This window comes from Heteronotia binoei, chromosome 5, assembly GCF_032191835.1.
Source record: "Heteronotia binoei isolate CCM8104 ecotype False Entrance Well chromosome 5, APGP_CSIRO_Hbin_v1, whole genome shotgun sequence".
NCBI lineage: Eukaryota > Metazoa > Chordata > Lepidosauria > Squamata > Gekkonidae > Heteronotia > Heteronotia binoei.
Window position 1 is genome coordinate 100948154 of NC_083227.1, and position 11221 is coordinate 100959374.

The window sequence follows — 11221 nt, forward strand, 5'->3', positions numbered from 1 at the left end:
TGTATGCTGTCAATGGGATTCCAGTAGGAACTCAAGCTACTGTATTCTGGACCAATTGTAGTTTCTGGGTCAGTCTCAAGGGGTAGCCCTGTGTAGAATAAGTTACAGTAGTCTAATCTGGAGGTGACCTTCACATGGGTTACTGTGGCTAAGTCAGGGTGAAACAGGAAGGGGGCTAGTTGCCTGAACTGGTGCAGCTGAAGGAGCACAAGTCTGGCAACATTTGTGGTTTGGGCCTCCATCAATAAGGAGGCATCCAGAAGCACACCGAGGCTCTTAAGAATTGGCACCAGTGTTAGAGGTGCACTGCCAAGAGATGCACTGTCACCATCTTATTTGATTCAAATCAATGGCACTTGGTTTTGAGGTCTGGGCTATTTGTTTACACATGAAACTGTCTTGATCAGACAATTGGTTCATCAAGGTCAGTATGGTCCACTCAGACTGGTAGTAGCTCTCCAGGGTCTTAGGTAGAGGTCTTTCACATCACTTACTTCCTGATCCTCCTTGCTCCATGTCAGGGCTTATATAAATTATTTTTAGAAGGCTTCTTCCATTGGTTGGAGGTGGACCCCAGTCCATGCTCTGCCTGCATTGTGGCTCTAGAGGCAAAGCTATCCAGTCTATATTGCCTCACAAGGGTGAAGGCTGAAGCCCATGTAGCTGCCCTAAAGATTTCTCAATTGGGCATGTGTTTGGAAAGGACTGCAAAAGTAGCTTGGCAAGTCATGAGTTGCTGTCCATCTCCAGCCAACAGAAGAAGCTGTGCACAAATTGCTTAAGCCCTGCGTACAGAGTGAGGCATAATTTTAAGGCTGTTTTCCATTTCACAGTTAAGTCCATTGTTTTATTTTCTGCAAAGCAAAGAAGTCTATATATTTCATAGTTAATCAAATGCATTTCCTTTTATGCATTAGAAGGTGATTTTATTTCCTGATCTTCTGCTTAATGCACAGATTTGTGCAGAATAATTAAATCTATCGTTTTGGCTTCTGTGCAGTACTGCATTGGAATATTGTGCAGACTGGCTGCAAAAAATAATCAGAACTTTCATTTCATTTACTCTGTAAATGTGGATTCTGTTTAAAAATATTTGGACTTTGAGACACAAAATAGTCCATGTTAATTATTATAAATTTGACAGCAACTAGCCAGGTTAAAATATTGTACTGTAAAATATTATTTTTCAAATAACGGGGCCTGTTGTTTGTGTTATATATGCTTAATGAATGCAATTCTTTTTCTAGGATGATATCTCTATGGCAGCAGCTGTTCTAGAATTACTGTTGAAACTAGTGCTTCTGATTGGCCTGACGATTACTGTTTTCGGTTATGCCTATTCCCAGTTGGCTCTGGATCTTTATGGAGGTTCAATGCTCAGTTTGGGATCAGGTAATGTCTGATGATTTTGGTCTTCTTGAGGAAAAAAAATGCCTTTCTAAAATAACCATCTTGGTTCTAGTACTCCTGGTACTATAGCTTCTTCAAAAACTTACAGAATGGGATATATACTTCTTAAAAGTTCTTCTCCTCCTCCTCCGTCTCCTCCTCCTCCTCTAAAATGTCGTTGTTTCTTTGAAAAATGCAGTGAAACCCTTTTGCATAATGTTAATTTTCTATTTTAGACTGCTAGTTGGAGGAATAGATGTTATGCTAGGGTAAAAACTAACTGGGTCAGGAGAACATAATCTAAGAATTCAGGAACTCAAATTTGAAATTATTAAGCTGCTAATAATAATATGAAATATAATTTAAAATCAGATGCTCTGTTGGAAGAGTGTAAAATAAAAACTTAACAGCATTTTTAAAAAAGTGATCCAGGTTAGGGGAATGGTGCTGAGGAATTGCAAGCCAAATAGACTGATCTCTATTCTGGGTAAATTGGTGGAAGAAGAATCAGTGTGATTTTTGCAGAGGGGAGTCCCACCTCACAAACCCTTGGAGTTAATTGAGAGGGATAACAAATATTTGAATTAGGATATCTGATACATTTTATGTACTTGGAGTTCTGAAAAACTTTGAACAGCGACACTCACCAAAGGCTCTTGAGTTAACTTAGAAGTTATAAGAAAGTTCGTTGTTTTGTGGATTAGTAACTGAATCAGGATGAGTGCTATATGTTTATAAATTATCTGTAATTGGGGATTGACTCAGCCTTCCTTCCTTCTGAGGTCGGTAAAATGAGTACCCAGTTCTTGGGGTTAAAGTGTAGATGATTGGAGAAGGCAATGGCAAACCACCCCATAAAAAGTTTGCCATGAAAATGTCATGATGTGATGTCACCCAGAGTTGGAAACGACTGGTGCTTGGATAGGGGACTACCTTTTTAACACCAAATTATTCAGAATGCTGAAAAGCAAATTGTTAAGAGCTCCCAATATATATATTTGTAGGTTTGTTTGTTTTTTAAATTCAGCTAATGATTCCAGTTTACCCCATGTGTTTCTGACATTTGTAGTTGTATGAAGTGAATATATTAATTAGTGAGCAAACAGAAGCCCCAAGTAATTGTGGTTTCTCAGCACTGGTGAGAGGGAAGGTAAAAGATATAGTTTGCTTGTCCAGGATTCTGTATTGCATTTCTGGTTGCTCCACGCCCAGGGATTTAGAGTGGGAAGACTGAATCCAGTTGCTTCCAGTAGAAGTGAACAGTAGCAAGCTAGGTGGGTCGTTGGTCTTATGATACAAGACAGCAGCATCTGTTCTAAAGCTCATTTATCACCAATTTGTTAAGGCTCAATCGATACATAAGAAGTTAATTTTGGAAGTACTACAATATGTCAATAAACTATACTTTAGCATCTGCCAGGTTCATGAAAATGATGTTTAATTTTGTTAATTATATGCAGATAAGCTGCAACCATCTGGCTCATGATAGATTTTTGAAAAGCAAACTGTTCAGCACTGAAGGCTATTTCTACTGCAGAGCTTTCTGTTAAACATGAGTATTAGCTTCAAAGGCTTAGAGATTAGGGCTAGTGGTAACTGGGAAACACAAAATGTTTAACATTGATCCCTTTGAAAGTAATTTCCTAAGTATATTTTAGTGAAATGACCTCATTTCAGTTTAAAGGTGTGTCATTCATTCTATACTGCTTTTTTCCATTAGGAAAGGGGAAAGTCACAATTGTACTCCTAATCAGTTATTTTGCTTCTCATACTAATATTCTCTGAAATGCAGTATGGCCTGTTTACAACTGGGCTACCACTCCCTGCCCTCTGACACCCCCAGCCCTAGCAGCACTGCAATGCGCCACTCCCCCCACAGCACAACGAGACTCAGCTCGCCGCCACCACCAGGGCCCGTTCCCTCCCTTCCTTTCCCCAGTGCCGAGCTGTGCTCCACCCCCTCCCCCACCCTCACGATCAGAGGAGGCTCCGAGGCCCTACCTGCTTCTACAGGGCCTGATTCAATGTTGTTTGAAGAGCAGGCTGGAGGAGGAGGAGTTTTGCCCCTCCCTCACTTCCTACAGCGCAATCTTCAAATAACTACCAATCAGACTGGCCCTGCCGAAGTGACCTGAGCTTCCTTGCGGTGTCCCTCTGATCCTGCGGAGGGAGGGGCCAATTATGGGGCTTGGCTCTACCCATTGCAGCGGTGGAGCCCTTTCAGGACGGGGTTGGTTCTTGCTGCTGCTGGCCTGCTGGACTGAGTGAGTTCCATTTTCCCCAACTATCAAGTGATGGGGGGGCTTTACACGGCCCTGAGCAGCTCCCTTCTGGACATTGTAATTGACCTGGGGTGGGGAAGGGAGGGAGAAGGAGGCGGGGGGTCAAACTAGGCATGACATGGGGGGGAGGCGAACGCCTAGTTTGCCCCCCTCCTCTCTCCCTTTCCCACTCCAGGACAATTACAATGTCTGGAAGGGCACCGGAAGGCAACCCTTTCTTTCTTTCTTTCTTTCTTTCTTTCTTTCTTTCTTTCTTTCTTTCTTTCTTTCTTTCTTTCTTTCTTTCTTTCTTTCTTTCTTTCTTTCTTTCTTTCTTTCTTTCTTTCTTTCTTTCTTTCTTTCTTTCTTTCTTTCTTTCTTCCTTCCTTCCTTCCTTCCTTCCTTCCTTCCTTCCTTCCTTCCTTCCTTCCTTCCTTCCTTCCTTCCTTCCTTCCTTCCTTCCTTCCTTCCTTCCTTCCTTCCTTCCTTCCTTCCTTCTCCTGCCTGCCTGCCTGCCTGCCATTTCATGTTTTCCCAGGCTGAGAGCATTTTATATTTTTAGTTTTCTGCTGTGTGATCCTTGTGCTTTTTCTTTATGTTTTATGTTTAAAATTGCATTGCAAAATCTCACTATTCACCTACCTTTCCTAAACAAAATATTGCAAGAGTTTTAAGCATGTTTGTACATCATTTCCTGTCTCTTGGCTCCACCCCCAAAGTCTCCTGGCCCCACCCCCAAATTTTAGTGGGCCATGAAGGAGAAGTGTAAAAATAACCAAGCCACAGGGGGGAAAAGTTTGGGAAACCCTGCAGTATACTGTATTGCACTAGCTAGGATATATTTCTGAATAGCTTGGGCAATAACTCGACCGTCTCTGATGCATTTATAATTTATTAATAGCACTCTTTGCCTTACTGCACAAAGATCAGTATGAGATTTCACTTTATTAATCCACTTGTCACAATATTTTCTCAGGTCCAAGCCTCCTGCGTTGTTATAGCCTATATGTCTTACTGCTTGCAGTTAATGGGGTAACAGAATGTTTTGCATTTGCTTCGATGTGTAAAGAAGAAGTAGACAGGTGGGTTTTTGTTGTATTATATTTAGACTTTCTTTTTTATATATGTACATATTATTTGCATCTTGAAATGATTGCTTGAATCAAATTCTTTATAAATGCATCCCACTGAATAATTTGTGTGAGCATAGCTTGACACATCCCATGTATAGAAAAAGGAATAACTTCTGTGGGTAGTTCTAACTAATGTTTGAACATTTTCCTTACATACCAGCCTATGATTTTCCTAACAGCCATGAGTCTGATTCAGCTCAGCAGTCCGTATATGTATATGTGTATATATACACACACACACACACATGTTCCTGAAATTAATTAGTATTTTGGATTTCATGCTGATTAGTTACCAAGTTAAGTTTTGAGATACCTCTGTAATAGGTGTTGATTGTAAGATGCTTCAAACCTCAGTAGTGGTTGGAGGGGGGCTGATAATGTTTATGATACCATGGTCCATTCCTAAATGCCAAGGCCAAACTGAGTTCTAAGGTTGTTTTTTATTTTTAAAAAATGCAGCTATATGGAACACAGAACCTGAATTCTGTTAAAGGAACAGGGATTTAAGCCTCTTACCTTTTTTCTCAACCTGAAGCGGAGCTACCTATTTGCCTTATTAGAGGAAACATATAGGTACATATACATCTGAGCTTGTCTCGGCAGGGAATGTAGTAGCTCTTCCATTTCTGATTGGAATTTGGAAAGATAGCACAAAATGAGGTCAAGGCTTAACTTCATTGCTTTCAGACTCCCAATCTGAATCTGGGACCCACATTCCTTACAATTGTGGAGTTTTCTTAAAAAAAACTCACTTGGAACTCCAGTCATGAAACATCCAGTGTCTCATCTAGTTTGGTCCTCAGTTAGTTGTAGGCCTATATTTGCCCCCCTCCTTTTTTGAGCCTGTGGACACCTTTGGAATTCTGACACAGTGTGGTGGGTGCATCCACAAAGTGGCTACCACAGGAGGCAGAGCCAGCCACAACATAGCTGATGCAGCATATCTTCCATCACACAGTCCTTATGCTGTGATAGTTGTTACCACCAAAGCAGTGTTTTTAAAAATCTGCAGAAGCCTTGATGGGCAAAAACCCTGCCCATTTTCTAAAAACATTTGGCAGGCGTCAGGAAAGGTGTCAGCTTAGGCACCAAGTTGCGGATTCCCGGGATAATGTATTAATAGGCATTGGTATGCTTCTTTTTAAATACAGAGAGGTAAATGACGTTAACTAGGTCTTTATGTCGCTAGTTTTCAGGCTAGAACAGGCTTATTTCATGATATTTTATTTATTTGAAGTAGAGGCTTTGAAAACATAGGACCATGTCCCTGCTCTTAGCCCCTCCAGTGAATACTGTACCTCTCCCAACAAATTAAAACTGACAAAAGAAAACTAAATTTAATTTTATTAGTGAGCTTACTGTTTTTATTCCTGTATAATAGTTTAATTGCTATATTTATGCCTTTGTACATATTTTAACTCTATTTTGAATTCGTTTTGATGGTGTGTGTTAGGGGGATTGGTTTTAAAATGTTAGGTGCAGCACTGGTGGAGATAAGGGATAAAAGAGGCCCAACGTGTGTTATCCTAGAAACCTGTTAGGTGGCTCCATGAAACTGTTTTCAATACTCCATATTCCAGTTTTTGTAATAGCAAGCAGGCGCTGTCCATCACCTAAATGGCTGGACCTCAGTTGAGGACCTGGACCTCCAGTGGAGGATGCTCCAATGTTAGTTGCTGTTTGTGTTGCAGTTGCTGAAGAAGCTGTATAGATTTAAAGTCCTCATCTTAATCTAAATTGCCTTCATGAAAAACTTGACTGGTTGAAAACAAACTCTATGCTCCTTTGAGATACTGAGTTACCTATTTAGGAAAACACAGTGCAATTCGCCAACTGCTGTCACTGTGCAATTGAAAGTGAGGTTCTTTCATTTTAAGTTTGTTTTTGTCAAATATTATACACTTTTAAGGCTGTTAGATGTCTACAACACTAGCAAAGGTATCCTCCTTGCTGATTTACAGCTTTGTAGTCTAAGAGCATAATGTTGAATTCATCCTCAATTTCATGAATTAGGTTTAAGTTCACATTTCCTATGTATTTGTATTTTTGTAAGCTAATGAAACTGCCTTGACATGGTATGATTGTGAGTCAAGACGCAGTAACTATTTTGAAGGTGGAAAAAACACATTTGGATAAATACGTCTGACTGTGCCATGGCAAAGCATTTTAATCAATTAAATGTACATATATTGAGAGGATAATATTTGTATATGTTTTGATTGAGACATTAATTGATGCTGTTATAAGCTCAGTTCCACAGGACAGAAAAATAAATACTGACAGTCACTTAAGACCCAAATAATCATTTCTCAATATTCAGCATAATCAGTGTTCTTTTAAGACCAGCTATTCTAGTTGGCATAATGTAATTTTAATGAGACATGATGTCCTGAAGAATTGCCATGAGCTCTTCAGCTGAGAAGGAAAAATTGTGGTCATTTTCAGTGAAATTGTATTCAGAGCTGGGATTAGAAGTGATTCTGAATAATATTTTCCATCAATTAAATTCTCTGTTGAGGCTCCCACTTTGCGGAATAGCCTCCCTGTGGTAGTCAAGAAGCTTTCCATTCTTTTGTCATTCCACATACTAAGTAAAACAGAATTGTCTGGTAGAACATTTAAATAAAAGCAATAGGGTTATATTATAATAAAATGGTTCAGTAATACACTTAAATAAAAGGGATGGACTTGTGTATGGGTATAGTATATAGCAGGGGTCCCCAGCTTTTTTGACTGTAGGCACCTTTGGAATTCGGACACAGTATAGTGGGCCCGGACACAAAATGGCTGCTTAAAGAGGCAAAATCAGCTACAAAATGGCTGCCACAGATTACCTTCAATCATGAAGTGAAGATCCTAGAATTGTAGTGGCAGCTCTTGCCAAAGCAATGTTTTAAAAAAACCTATGACCATTATAAATAGTATGTATTTTCTCTTTGTTATATCCATTACTCCTTTGATTTTATACTTAGGTAATGCTATTTTCTGCAGCAATATATCTTTATTCTTTGTTTAAGACTGCTGTAATCCTAGTCCTATTACATTGCTTCTTAGATGTCTCAACCTGTTGATTGCATCGACTAACACAGTGTAATCTGCCTTGAGTCTCAATGAGAAAGGCCTGGAGAAGCCTATATTGGAGTTGCTGGTGGGCCTACATCTCCCAGGATCCTTTTTGTCCCTCTGAGTAGGAAGGCAGAGATCTTAGGCAGGGGTGTCAAACTCATTTGTTATGAGGGCCGGATTTGGGCAAAGGACGTTCTGGCTCCTTTCTTCCCCATGAGACCAAGAGGGGGAGGGGCCTCAGCAACAGAAGGAAGAAAGACTTGGCTCAGTAGCTCTGCTGTGTAATTGAGAGAGCCTGACAGAGCATGCTAAAAAGGAAGATACAGGGGTGGTTGGGTGCTCTGGGCCCTCCCACGCAGACCCTTACCAAAGTGGTGGCAGTCAGTAGAAGACCCTTCTTGGTCCCATGCTGTGTGACACCACTTATTGCATATTTAATGCCCCCTTGAAACTGTCAATACTTATATAGGTCTGCAGCACATATAATTCCAAAAGAATTCATCCCATTCCTCTTAGTAAATTACAAGGCTGTCTAATATGTACTAGATTCCTGCTGAACTGGATGACCCATTTCCCTTATTTTTTATTCTTTTTAGGTATAATTTTGTCATGCTTGCTTTGTCCTTCGTATTTCTGTGCATGTCCTATTTCTTGACCCATTGGCAAGGCAGCATAGGTTTCATCTTGGCAAACTGCTTCAACATGGGAATCCGAATAACACACAGTGTCCACTATATCTACAGATACTTTGAAGACAGCCCTTACAGACCTTTAAAGGGCCTAGTTATTTCACCATTGCTGATTTTTGTTTATGTTGTCAGTGGGGTGGTCACAACGGTATCAGAGGTGGGTGTTGCTTTCATCCTATTAGAATACATTTCTGACAAATTTTTGTTATTGTTGTTGCTGCTGTTATATTAGCTGTATGCAGAGTAGAAAAGCAATTGGCTTTGTTGTGCTCTTAAACAAACTACGGGGTATGTTGGGTATGATCAGAGGATGCCTAATTATAGCAAGCTTGCTGAAGCTCCAGGCAGGTTTGGATCTGGGCAGTTTGTTTATTTATATACTGCCCTTCCCCTATAAGGGGCTCAGGGTGGTTAACATTGACTTTTAAATACAATTCTGATAAATACAATAAAAATATATGTACAGATTAAAAATTTAACAATAAACCTCTTAGGGACTGTTTGTAGGTTACCATGATTCTCACAATAAAACGAGTAGGAAACCTTTTTTCTGCCAAGGGCCATTTGGATATTTATAACATTATTCGAGGGCCACACAAAATTATCAACTTTTTAAAAAGTGCTCCGCCGAGGGAGAATGATTCAGGTCGGCAAAATTAATGTACATAATTGTTTTTCTATTTGAAGTCACATGGGGAGAACCTAATTTGGCGTGCACACACACACATCCGGCCTGCCACCCTAGGCAAATGTCTAGGTCCAGGGCTTTTTTGATAGAAAAAGCTCAGCAGGAACTCATTAGCATATTAGACCACATTCCCTAATATTAGCATATTAGAGCCAATTTGGTGTAGTGGTTAAGTGTGTGGACTCTTATCTGGAAGAACCGGGTTTGATTCCCCACTCCTCCACTTGCACCTGCTGCAATGACCTTGGGTTAGCCATAGCTCTGGCAGAGGTTGTCCTTGAAAGGGCAGCTGCTGTGAGAGCCCTCTCAGCCCCACCCACCTCACAGGGTGTCTGTTGTGGAGGGAGAAGATATAGGAGATTGTAAGCCGCTCTGAGTCTCTGATTCAGAGAGAAGGGCAGGATATAAATCTGCAATTCTTCTTCTTCATATTAGGTCACACACTCACTAGCATATTAGGCCACACCATCTGGGATAATCAAATACAAACTGAACTGGTGGTAGCTAGCTCCCCGCCACCCGTCCTTCCCTCCCTTCATGCAGAAACTGCAGCTGCTCCCAGCAGACCTTTAAAGGCACCCACATACCCCAGCAGCAGTCCTTCACAATGCCCACCACTCGGGTTCCACAGAGAGAGAGAAGAAAGGGAAATAAAGAAATGAGGGGGAAATTTACCTGAACTGTGACAGTGACTTTTCCAGGCCCTGCAGCAATCCTGGCTAGCTAGCTAGGTCCCAGGGAGGCCACTACACAGCACAGCTGTGCCCCACGATCCTCACCGGCCAGCTGACCGGGCCCCAGGGAGGCCGCCACATGGCTCAGCTCAGCCCAGCAATCCCTGAGGGCCAGACCAAGTGATCTCACAGGTTATAAATGGCCCTCAGGATGGCGTTCCCACCCCTGCGATAAAAGAAAGGAATAAATGCAATAAATAGATTAAAGTAACAAAAGTGAAAAAGTCAAATTTACAGTGCACAGAAAGTGGAAAAAAGTGAACAGTATGTGTATATATAGCCGTGAAATATACCTTATGTATACATTGTCGAATTTATCTGTTTATTATATCTGTTTATTACTGATAAGATGAACTGGACTCTTCCATAGTTGCATGGAAAGTTTGTAAAATTTTGCTAAGAAAAACTGTTTGTGCAAAAACCATTTAGTATTTCTGTGAAGAGAAGCATTAGATTACTTAAACTGTGTTAACACTGAGAATAATAATTTAAATTTGCTTCCTTTGTAGATATTCCTGTGTTGCGATAAGGGCTGGATGGCAAGACTAAGTCATGTTGCCGTGGGAGCACTCTGCTTCATAGTAGCTCTGGCTACCATCTTTTTCACAGAGACCAAGCTGATCCATTTTGTTAAGACACACTTTTTATCAAAGTATACCAAAGAAGGAATAAAATGAATATCAGCAGAAAAGTCCTTTGTATTTATATATGTTTGTTACAGAGATTTTATATAAATATACCTGGGGATTAATGTATAAGGGTCATAAATTTATCCTGGTTATCTTGAATTCTTTCAGTGAAGCCTAATATTTGGTAACAAGGTGACATTTCAGGTTCAAAGCAATTTAAACTGACAGCTTTACTTCAAATTGTAAAACTACGCCAAGAGCAAGTAACTTTGTAAGCTGAGGGTTATTGCTGAATTGTATATTTATACATAATTTACATACTATTTGCATTATCATGGTTGACACCAGCCAGTGGCAAGTGAATATTGTGTATCACTACTGTGATGCCATTTTAATTGTATATTCCATCTGCAAAACATTTTGGGGACATGAGATACCCATCATGCTAATTGCTGTGTAGAACTGACAGCTGTTAAAATGTTTGCTCCCAAATTTATGTCTAGCTGAGCAGAAAAAAAATAGCTTAAGTACATACTGTACCAGATTTAGTCTAAAATTTCTTGTATTCAAACATAATTGAGTATTAGAATGTGGTTTATTTTGGAATAATTTTGATTTATTTTCTTGTGTCA

The 11221-nt window shown here is 40.2% G+C and overlaps 1 protein-coding gene across 2 annotated transcripts in view; it reads left to right on the plus strand.

The window, feature by feature from the left end:
• Positions 1 to 10651, plus strand: part of RFT1 (RFT1 homolog) — a 36998-nt gene extending 26347 nt beyond the window's left edge. For both annotated transcript variants that reach the window (XM_060239924.1, XM_060239925.1), the window contains 4 exons: positions 1248 to 1392; positions 4627 to 4732; positions 8446 to 8695; positions 10470 to 10651. In XM_060239924.1, the coding sequence (XP_060095907.1) occupies positions 1248 to 1392; positions 4627 to 4732; positions 8446 to 8695; positions 10470 to 10637 (669 nt within the window). In that variant the 3' untranslated portion in view covers positions 10638 to 10651. The remainder of the gene's footprint in view (positions 1 to 1247; positions 1393 to 4626; positions 4733 to 8445; positions 8696 to 10469) is intronic.
• Positions 10652 to 11221: the final 570 nt, after the last annotated feature.